This window comes from Prunus mume, linkage group LG2 (assembly GCF_029339155.1).
Source record: "Prunus mume cultivar Tortuosa linkage group LG2, ASM2933915v1, whole genome shotgun sequence".
Classification (NCBI taxonomy): Eukaryota; Viridiplantae; Streptophyta; class Magnoliopsida; order Rosales; family Rosaceae; genus Prunus; species Prunus mume.
In genome coordinates this window covers 14,437,859-14,449,108 of record NC_142699.1, presented here as the reverse complement: position 1 = coordinate 14,449,108, position 11,250 = coordinate 14,437,859, and the positions used below count along the sequence as shown (strand labels likewise).

The 11,250-nt window shown below is 39.5% G+C and overlaps 1 protein-coding gene and 1 pseudogene across 1 annotated transcript; one reads left to right on the top strand and one right to left on the bottom strand.

The window, feature by feature from the left end:
- Nucleotides 1–5,201: 5,201 nt before the first annotated feature.
- On the top strand, nucleotides 5,202–7,816 carry WAT1 (Walls Are Thin 1). Its single transcript, XM_008223110.2, has 6 exons — nucleotides 5,202–5,526; nucleotides 5,639–5,701; nucleotides 5,792–5,908; nucleotides 6,031–6,499; nucleotides 6,962–7,113; nucleotides 7,283–7,816. The coding sequence occupies exons 1-6, from the start codon at nucleotides 5,303–5,305 to the stop codon at nucleotides 7,482–7,484; spliced, it is 1,227 nt and encodes a 408-aa protein (XP_008221332.1). The 5' UTR covers nucleotides 5,202–5,302; the 3' UTR covers nucleotides 7,485–7,816.
- A 1,302-nt stretch (nucleotides 7,817–9,118) lies between these two features.
- On the bottom strand, nucleotides 9,119–11,214 carry LOC103321396 (protein NRT1/ PTR FAMILY 8.2-like; annotated as a pseudogene).
- Between the last annotated feature and the right edge of the window lie 36 nt (nucleotides 11,215–11,250).

The following is an 11,250-nucleotide window of genomic DNA, read 5'->3' as shown; positions in this document are numbered from 1 at the left end:
TTGATACTGCAACATTTTCTGATATAAAATTAACCCGAAAGGGACAAATGATCAAACCCTAATTTCAATGCAAAACTCAGTGGAAGACTTGAATTATTGGGAGGCCTTGGAATGCGACCTGTATCTCAATCAAGCAAGCAAATGAAGACGATCGAGGATCACTTTTGCATTGTCTTTCTTTCTTTGGACCTTTTTTTCCCTTTCAATGAATGAATAATGAGTTTGTATGAATATGGAATGCGAAACCTAACTGTTTGAAAATTAAAGCAGCGGCCGCCACTAGACCAACATGTAGATTTGCTATTCAAAATTTTATGATGCCCACGCTATATACTATACCTTTTTTTCTTTCTCGAATATCATCATTCCGTGCTAGCTGCACGTTATTATTTATACGCACAAATGCATATACAGATATTATTCATCATGTCTAGTCAAACAAATCGTTAGAATCTTTCACATATATATGTATGCAGGTCGGTTTCCCAATCCATGTTTATTATTTTAATTAATTACTTTACTAGTAGTATGTGTAATGTGTGTGTGTGAGATAATAGAAACCCTAATTCAATATTTCATGCATGGGTTACGGTGTGATTAGACTAGTGGGAGTCTTAACAACAAGGGAAGATTTCTTGGTAATTGACATTTATAAAGACGTGACAAAAGAAATGAACCCCACAGTACTGTGAGAGTGGATGTTTCAATATAAATTGCATGAAGATACACATTATTTAATTAATTATGCCTAGCTAGAATTAATGACGTCGATCGAGGCCTTGTCAATTCTCAGGCACCAAAGGCCACTGATTTCAGCGTGTACAGGAGCAAGAAATTGACCAACCAGGAATCTTGTTTGTCACCTTTGGAAGATTTTAAGAGAAAACTTTAGCACCACAAAAGTAAGATTCCAATACTGTCTATCTATCTATCTTCTCATTCTCAAACAACATGATCAACTGAGCCAGCCAGCGATCGAGGCATCAACTTGTTCATGAAAATGCACTAGTTAGTGGGTTGGGTTGGGATAGCCCAGCTTTGGGACCCTTCCTTTCTCATTAATGGTGCAATTCATAAAAGCGAAGGCTAATGGGAACTCGGTCGCTCCCATGAACGTGGATGCCAAAAGTGGCAAACCAATTCATGGAGAGAGAGATATATATGTATTGAGGCATTTATTAAGATAAAGTTAAACGAAACCATTTCATGCCCTAATCACCCCCAAAAAAAAAAAAAGTCAAAAAGGGGAGAGCCAACTTGACTTTGATGGACAGCTTTTAATTAGTATGTTATAGATGTTAATTTGACACGCAATTAATTCATGATAATCTACATGATCATGTCTAATCATGCAGTAAGTTTCTCAAAATAAATATCCGTGTTAATTAGCTCCATCCATCCAGCCCTAGCTAGCCCTTTACAATGTTTGCACACAGTGCAATTAGCGGTGGGTGGAATCACTTTTGTGCCAAAAGAAAAGAGCCAAACAAAAGCAATAAAGAATCAGTACTAGTGGGTTTATCTGATACAAGATATGAAAAAGAAAACAACCAAGAACCAACCCACATAAAGCTTCAGAGATCTTTCCAAACGAGGGATTAATCGGTTTGCCTTTATCTCTCATTCCAATTTTAATTTACCAAACATGCACACAGAGTTTTCTTCTTCTTATTGTCGTATTCTACTGATTCGTTTTGGAAGATTGTATATGATCATTCCAAGAACCACAATGGCCCCCCCTCCCCAATAATTTAATAACCTCAACTTGCATGTTCATAGCTATACATATAGAAATCAGAGAGAGGGACAAATTATAAATTACTAATCCAGAAGAACAATTGAAGAAAGAATCAAACCCGGAATTTCAGCATCTCACTGGGACAATCGCCCACAGCAAGTCATATCCTAGTTCAAATCATCATCACCTTATAAATTGTACATGCATTAGTTGGATATCAATTGGATCAGAGGCTTTTAAATATAAGTGGGTCTAGTTTTAGTTGAGCGGCGGTTCAAATATAATATCTGTCTGGCAATATTTTAGATGCCAAACATATGTTTTATGCGCATTTTTTAAACCAACAATTAATTAAAGTTGAGACAATAGCATCAGACTAAAAGAGAAAGCATGAAACACGTCCAACCATGACCACAGCATTACCACAAGCCCAAAGCTTTTAAAACTTGTTGGTTCAGAGGCCTTGAACGTGGCTTGAAATGTTTCATTTTAATTACTTTGCCAAGTGATCCTCTTTGTAATGGTGCATTCAAGCAATGATCCACATCTATCACAGAGAGAGAGAGAGAGAGAGAGAGAGAGAGAGAGAGAGAGAGAGTATAACCCTACCCTAGCTTGCTAACACTGAACGCGACGTAAGATAAGAATTGCGTGATTGGCCTAGCATTGTCCATTTTGACTAGATGGCAAAGGTACCTGTGGGAAAAAAAAAGAAAAAAGAAAAAAAAAGAGACATGAGAAGATTCATTCATATTGTCTCGAAAGTGCTAAACATTACTTTGAATTCATTCGATCACTCTTTTGCATTCGACCAGTTGGTTATTGCTGCCTCCTAAATTTTTCCAACATCTTAATCATGGGGTTTTCCCTTGATTTATGTGATCAAATGGGTTAATCAACGTTAATTGCATCTGAAGAACATCATTAGTAGTGGTAATAATGAGAATTAATTAGAATGATCTGCTCCCGTACAATATGCATATGGCTGTCTAGAGGATGCACGGTATATATAAACACCCTAGCTGTCAACGTGCCACGTGTTCTAGATGCACATGTAATGTTGGTGTCACCACCATGTATGCAAATTCATCCAATCCATATACGTAAAGCTCGAATTCATCTTATATATGTTATATAACAGAATATATAGAAGCCCAGAAAGAAAAGCTCTCCTGCCCAAAAGTAAACAGATGGTAACATTATACACAGCCTTAACATAAAGGAAATACAAATACAATGAAAAGGAGAGCACTATTTTCTGCAGCAATAATTACTGGATCTACTCACACAAATTCAATATTATTCGGCCATAGGAAAAAATTAGCATTGTTTTGGTAAATAAATGTTATATCACGTGGAAGTATTATCATGTGTGTCAGATTGTCAGTGTTATTCACCAAATGCTATCACCGTTTCATGGAAATCTTTATCTAGCTATAGGGTATATATATGCATCCAGCATATCCTTGATACTCACATTCTTTTTCCTATTAAGGCAGAATCATATGGTGTAAAACGAAAGTCCACTACATACTTATGTACTACTTGCCCTACCCAACATTTTCGAATCTCTCGTTTTAGGCTCAAACTTTGCTTAATTTGCATCCCATAAATTGAAAGAAAAGAAAAGGTTGATCGTGTTGTGTTTAGTTTATAAAGGAAAAAGATAAAGAGAAAAAAGAAAAGAAAAAGAGTATATTTTAATGAGTCAAAACCGGAGAGAGGGAGTCGACCAAACACTGGGCAGGAAGATTCTCTCGTGCAAACAAAATCTAATTTTAGCTGTCAGTCATGTAATTATGCAACTGCAAAGAGAATGGAATTGAGCAAATGCAATTAGCATCACAACTGGCTTGGTCAGGGTGGTGTCCGACCGGTTCATGCAGGCCGGGTCAGACCCCCGTCCTTCTCTTCCGAACCTGTAGCTTTTTACAATAATAAAATAATACTGATTACAAAACCCTGCTGTCAGATAGAAAGAAGTACCTTTTAACGATCAAGAGATTATATATATATATAAAATATATATTGTTACTTACTGGGGCAGGCCTAGGCCTTGTTCTTCTTTTGAAATAGAGGAGAATGATGGTGGTCTCAATTGAGGGGAGGCAACCTGTCTCTTAAAGCGAGGAGGCTTCATATCAATGAGGATATATCACTATTGATCCAGCCAACTTTGGGAGTGGCCAGTCACCAGTCGGAATAATATTTACTCGCTCGCTCAGTGTCAGTGGAAAGAAAGAAACACTTTGATATATTTTTATTTTATAAAACAAAAGATATCATAATAAAGACGCTTTAATTCTCTAGTTCATGATTAATTAACGAAAGACCACCATTAGTTTTTCTTGGTTTAGTTTATATTCGAAAAGAAGGATAATCAAGGAGCTAGAAAAGATGGATTCTTCCTGTTGGCTATTACTTTTCTCTTTTTGAAAAATATACACTGCCTGCCATATATATGGATATGGTCCTGCATCTCTATCAAAGTGGCGTATATTTTTTTCTTACCTTTTTCCTCATCAAATCTCAATTCTCAACCGACGGTGGACCACCCTCGTCCAAAACAAGGCTTTTATCCATCCCATGATCTTAAATCTTAACCACCATTTCAACCGAGGGTGTTCTCTCTCGCATTCTCTGCAAATGAGAAGACTATACTCGTTAGGTACGTAATGCAACTTGAGATCATCATCACATCAAGGATATCCTTAGTGCCAACAAAGGTTTGATACCTGTACGGCGGATATAAATTAATCGTGTAGGCAAGTTTCATGCTCTAGGGAACAGTAAAACTATTAACTAATACAGATAAAATACACACAAATAAATTACACAGTTTATATAAAACTATATACATGTGTGTGTGCAGAGTGGAATATTTAGTTAAAGGGTGGTGGGGAATGGGGGGATGTGGTGCTGGTGGTGGGGTTGCAGGTTTTCACGGGGGATGAGAACGCATGGCATAGGGGCATATGAGGCTCCCACATCCCCTCGTGCGCGCTATCTATCATGAATCATATATGGATCCTCATCCATGGCGGCTCTTTCCCCTACCTCTTAATACCTAATACCGCTACCTCTTAATTATCATCATTAATAGCGTGCTGCCAAAACAGAAGAAGCTGTTAAATAAATAATTTCATTTCATTTTTCATATACATGTAGCTTACTAGTGGTAGTGCGATCGATTGGGGACTTGTCTTGTCAGCCAAGCCCCAAGAGAGAGAGAGAAGAGAGAGAGAGAGAGAGAGAGAGAGAGCAGAATATTATGTTATGTGATGTGGGAGACAACCAAAAACATTTTAAGCTTAACAACAGTTGACATAACGTCTTTTTAGGGCCCTCCTGGGACCCCCACTTCCCTTTCCTCTCACTCTCGAGCACTCTCTCTTGAGTCTTGACTCTGTTGACCTCCCTTCCCTCTCTATATTTATATCTCTAACTTCATCCCTAACTCTCCACCACTTCTCTTCTTCTTAATTACTTCTCTTACTTTGTTACAACACCAGCTTTCACTGATTTGCTAGCTTGATCAGCTAGCTTAGGTGAGATCGTATTTCAATGGCTGATGCAGTAGGTTCAGCCTCTGCGAAGAGAATGTGTTGTTCGGTGCCTGAGAGACTCCAACTGCATGGGGCCATGCTGGCCTTGCAGTTTGGCTATGCTGGTTTCCATGTTGTCTCTAGAGCTGCCCTCAACATGGGCATTAGCAAGCTTGTCTTCCCTGTTTACAGGAACATCATCGCTCTGCTTATGCTCCTTCCCTTTGCCTATTTTCTAGAGAAGTACGTATATATATCCTCACTACTCATAACCTACGTACCCACCATTAATTAATTCTTCTCTAGCAATAGTTCATATGAATTAACATGTTGTACTTCTTATTATTAATATCAGGAAGGACAGGCCTGCAATTACACTAAACTTTCTCGTTCAGTTCTTCCTCCTGGCGCTTATTGGGTATGACTGAAAAAAAGAGTTGCACATTAATTTGATGAAAATTCCAAGACTTGTATATTTCAAACTAATTATATATCTTTTTCCCCACAGAATAACAGCAAACCAAGGATTCTACTTGCTGGGGTTGGACAACACATCTCCAACCTTTGCTTCTGCCATCCAAAACTCCGTCCCAGCCATCACCTTCCTCATGGCAGCCGTACTCAGGTAAGCTTTAACTCAATTTCCCTCTTGCATGTATGAACAATACAAGTTAATTAATGTTTCAATTCTTAATACGTTCTTAAGATTAACTAGTAAGTATGTCCCTATATAATTACACATTGCAGGATTGAGCACGTGAGGATAAACCGAAAAGACGGTATCGCAAAGGTGATCGGAACGATTTTCTGCGTGGCCGGAGCCTCCGTAATTACTCTGTACAAGGGTCCCACCATATACAGCCCAACTCCCCCACTGCAGATGATGAGATTGATGGGCAATGCTACCTCCATAGTATCATCATCATCATCATCATCCTCATCATCTTCATCAGCAATAATGTCAACACTTGGTGATGCAAATGGCAAGAGCTGGACTCTGGGTTGCCTGTACCTGATCGGGCATTGCCTGTCGTGGTCCGGCTGGCTCGTCTTCCAAGCCCCGGTTCTGAAGAAGTACCCTGCTCGGCTCTCTGTGACCTCCTACACCCTCTTCTTTGGTCTCATACAGTTCATCGTAATCGCTGCCATTTTTGAGAGAGACGGTCAGGCTTGGATCTTTCACAACGGAGGAGAAGTCTTCAGCATCGTATACGCGGTAAGTAACTTATTAGATTAAAAATAAAAGTGTGACACATGAATTATTTCTTAAAATGACGAGCATGCCCCAGTTCTGCTGAGGTGGGAGCCAGTAAAAAAATGAGAGTGGGTCAAATTATTAGGAACAAGTGTTATTCTTTGGCTCGAGATTTAGGCAATAGTTTCCTGGTTAGTGAACAAAAGGCTTGCCAAAGTTTTAGTGTGTCAAAGTCAGCAGAAATAAAAGGAGGGGGCAATACTTGTTCATATGCGAACAAGTGTCTAGGCTGGCTGGCTAATACTCAAGTATGCATTGCAAATGCAATAATGCAGGGTGGTGGTGGTGGGTATTGAAAGTGAAATATGAAACTCTTTCTTTCTTTCTTTCTTTCTTTCTTTCTTCTTTTTTTCTTTCTTTGTTTTGATTAATTAATATTTTGTGGTTAAATGAATTAATTATGAAATATGATGAAAAATGCAGGGAGTGGTTGCTTCAGGGATCGCATTCGCTGTACAGATATGGTGCATAGACAGAGGGGGCCCTGTCTTTGTTGCTGTATATCAACCTGTTCAGACCCTTGTTGTCGCTATAATGGCCTCCGTCGCTTTAGGCGAAGAATTCTACTTGGGCGGGTACTTGATTATATAGCTCATACATACATACATACATACATACTTGATCATAAGTATAAAGAAAATTTCAAGACATATGACATTTTGGCCTCATCTCTGTTGTCGTGGAATTAATATGTATATTTACATGTAGTAATCAATAATAACAAAGGCGATGTATATTTGACAGGATAATTGGGGCGGTGCTGATCATAGTGGGACTGTACCTAGTGCTGTGGGGTAAAAGCGAAGAAAGAAAGTTTGGTCAAATAGCTCAAGCAAACAGCAGGGCTGGAATTCTGTCCACTCAGGAGCACGCAAACAACAGGAAAAGCCAAGCCAAGACGTCCCTCACTCAGCCACTCATCCCTCCATCAACCGAAAATGTTTGAGATCCCTATTTCCTAACTTTTGACGACAGCCTTGGCCCCTTGGCCTTCAAGATCAGAAGAAGAAGAAGAAAAAAGTACTGCTTTTTCAGTTATATATATCAGAAAGCTTTGTGTGTGTATGAAGGTGTTCCTTTTTTCGTTTTTCTTTAATTTTTTCACTTTTACTCAATCGCTTTCTTAGTAGGGGAGGGAGGAAAAATCAAAGAGAGAGAGAGAGAGAGATCTCATAGGGGTGGATATCATGATGATCATTGTCTGCTATCAACTATGTGGGCCTCAGAGCCTCAAATCCCATATGCTTTATATGTTAATTTATGGTTTGATTTACGAAACATTATTGCCTACATTGTCTTTCTTACATTGTCAAGACTCGCTAATTCATGCACTTAATTACGATCCAAGCAAGGAAACATAGCACTAATTGACCCAACGCCTCACGTCTATATATAATCACAAGAAGAAAAATCCGATATTGGTGAGGGGTAGGTAGGTGATCTAATTATTGTTTATGATTCTATCATGTTACCAGTGTGGTGACAAAATTACTGGTAAGTTTTAAGAATAATGATAGGGACACCAAATTTGAGTCTCAAATCATAGGGCACATGCTACGTCATAAATATTTAGTAAAACTAATTCCATCTCTAAATAATTAAACTTATCGTAAGTTGTACCATTGTTGGCTCTGATCATCATCATCTTGGAAACAAGCATCAGAATTTGAGACTTTTATCATCATCATCCTCTTGGAAACAAGGATTTGATTTTGAGACTTTTGAAACGAAAGACCTGGCTCAATTTTGACTCCATGAAGCTGATTGAGGTTAGGGGAAATGAATGATGAGAAGAGAAGTCTGATGAGTTCAACCACATTAACCGATTGAATGAAAGAGAAGGCTAAATTAGCTATTTATATATTTCAGTTTTGACTCCGTTAGCTTTGTGTATATGTTGTGCATCATCATCAATGTAGAATCTTATGTGTGTGCATCGGATCCTACACCAAGAGGGTTTGAAAGAAAGAGTCTCCACTGAAACCGATTAAATTACAATTTAATTTAGTAAGAACAAGCCTCGCTTATGGTGGTATGACGGCAAGTTTAATTGTTTAGGGTTAGCTGCAGGGCTTTTGATTAATTAGGTTTTTATATTTTTTTCCTAAAATAAATTAACTAAATTATAATCCAAGTTGGAATTGATTAATTATATAGCACGAGTCACATTATTTGGGACTTAAATTTGGTGCACAAATTTGATGTCCCTAAGATTGTCTGAAGATTTAAATGTATAATTATTAGATCCCAACATTACATCATTAAAGTGTTAAGTAAAAGGCTCCATAATAGTAACAAAATCACCTTTTCTCTGGAGAGCATGCATTTCTTTTATGATTGTAAGATGCTTTTCCTTTTAATGATATGTGTGAATGGCATCCGTTCTTTCCATTTTTCCCCCCTGACCATCCTGTACTACTTTAATTTAGTCTTCAAAGTATATTTTCGCCATCCACAAAAACAAGTGAAAGTTCAACTCAAATGAATCTCTATATTGAAAAAGGCATGATAAAAATAATTAATGAACAAATGCGCACACTTTGGAATTGTATTAATTCATGAAATTAATTAAAGGTTTCACTAATTGACACATCAATTTTCGTCCCCATCTCTCACACTGGTGCTTGGACCATGCCTACCGTTATAACGCCGAGCCACCCACAAATACACGAAGAAATTAACCCCATTGATGGCTGTCAATATCCAATAAAAGTAATCAAGCTTGCTCATGTTCAAGTCGTGCCTCAACCACCCTTGTTCTTCTCCACCAGTCGCACTGTCTATGATCTTAACAAGCGCAGTGCTTAACCAACTCCCGATCCCAATCTCACTCAAAAACATTGCACTGCTTATGCTTCTCGTACCATCCGTGGCTTCATCGTAGAAAAACTCCAACTGTCCCACGTACGTAAAAACCTCAGCGGTGCCGATGAGAAAGAACTGAGGAAGCAACCAAAACACACTCATCTTGCTCAACGGGTTTAAGTGGTCTCGGCGTTTCTTCTCAACCAAGGCAGCTGAGCCCAGGGCAAAGATTGAGACAAAGAGCCCGACCCCAATTCTTTGTAGCGATGTGAGGCCACGTGGGTGGCCCGTGCGTCTCCGGATGGTCGGAACCATCCATTTTTCGTAGATGGGGACGAGGATGAGGGCGTTGATTGCGGCGAATACGGGGACGGAACCTGCGGGGATTTCAAAGTTGGGGCCGAGGTGGCGGTTGGTTTTGTTGGCTTGGCTGACGAAGAAGGTGGAGAGTTGAGAGAATGAGATGGAGAGGGCTATGGTTGATGTCCATACGGGGAGGACTCTTATGAAGCATTTGAATTCTTCTACTTGGGTCACTGTGCATAGCATCCAACGACTCTTTGGGCTGCCCTCTGGGTCTGTCACCACCGCTGCTTTGTCCAAAAACCTTCACCAAAAAAACACCTTTATTTCAAGCTTTGGACAAAACAAAGAACTTCATATAATATGCATATTGCTATATAAACGAGGCAGATATAATTATATATAGACTTACCTATATTGTGTAGAGTGAGGTAGCTTTCGGGCACCCAAGATATCAGACTGGTTGGTCTTAACCTCATACAGATCAGCTTCACGAACCACCTCAACCCCATTAAAATGGTTCCTCGCTGAGGCCACAGCCACCTGAATAAACCTAGTGAAAGGGCTGCCCATGGGCTTTTGATAACGATAATATGGAACACCAGCGGCTAAGATGGCAATGGAGCAGATCATGGCCATCGTTGGAATTCCAAATCCCCAAGTCCACCCTTTGTTATCTTGTATGTAAACCAACACCGTAATTCCCAACAGCGCACCTATGTTTATGGCAAAGAAGAACCAGTTAAAGAAGGCGTATTTGGTTTGGACTTCTCTTGAATCAGCCTCGTCGAATTGATCAGCTCCGAAGGATGAGACGCACGGCTTGATGCCACCGGTTCCGAGAGCTATGAGGCCGAGTGCGCCGTAGAGGAAGGCAGTTTGGCCGTCGGTTGCCTTGTTGCATGGCCGGGTCGTGCATGGCGGTGGACGTAGGCTGTCTATGGAGGCGGATAGTGTCAACAAGACCATTCCCTGTATGTAATAATACGTATGCAAAGCAAAGTCATAAAAAACAAGCAACATCATTCATATGGGCTTTGTCTAGATAACAAGCAGTCCACTTTAGATATCCAAGAAGGCTTGTGGGCCCAATGATCCAAAATCAAAGTGGTGTTACAAATGACAATGCATTATGCATACCACGGCGTAGACACATGAGAAAATGATGATGGTTTTGAAGCGGCCCAAGTAAGCATCAGCTAAAAAGGCTCCAACAAGTGTGAGAACATAGGCAGCTCCAATCCAATCTGTGACATGGGTGGCTGCACGTGGTAGCGATTGCCGCATTTCAAACACCAAGTAAGCCACCATGTTCACCGCAACGGCAAAAAATGCCAGCCTCTCAGCTACCTCATTCACTGCATGCATTCCATTAATCAGGCAACATAAAGATATGATACATACATACAATTAATGAACATAAATTTGCAATGTTATCAGAGTACGTAATTACCTATGATAAATGGAGAGGCCTTCCATCCTCCAGTTTTTTTCTTGTCTGCAACTTTTCCATGGAAGTCCACACGTCCATTGCTTACCAAACTAGTGGATAGGCTCTCTTCCTACATGTTGATATATCAGTTAGTTAGAGAAAATAAAACTCT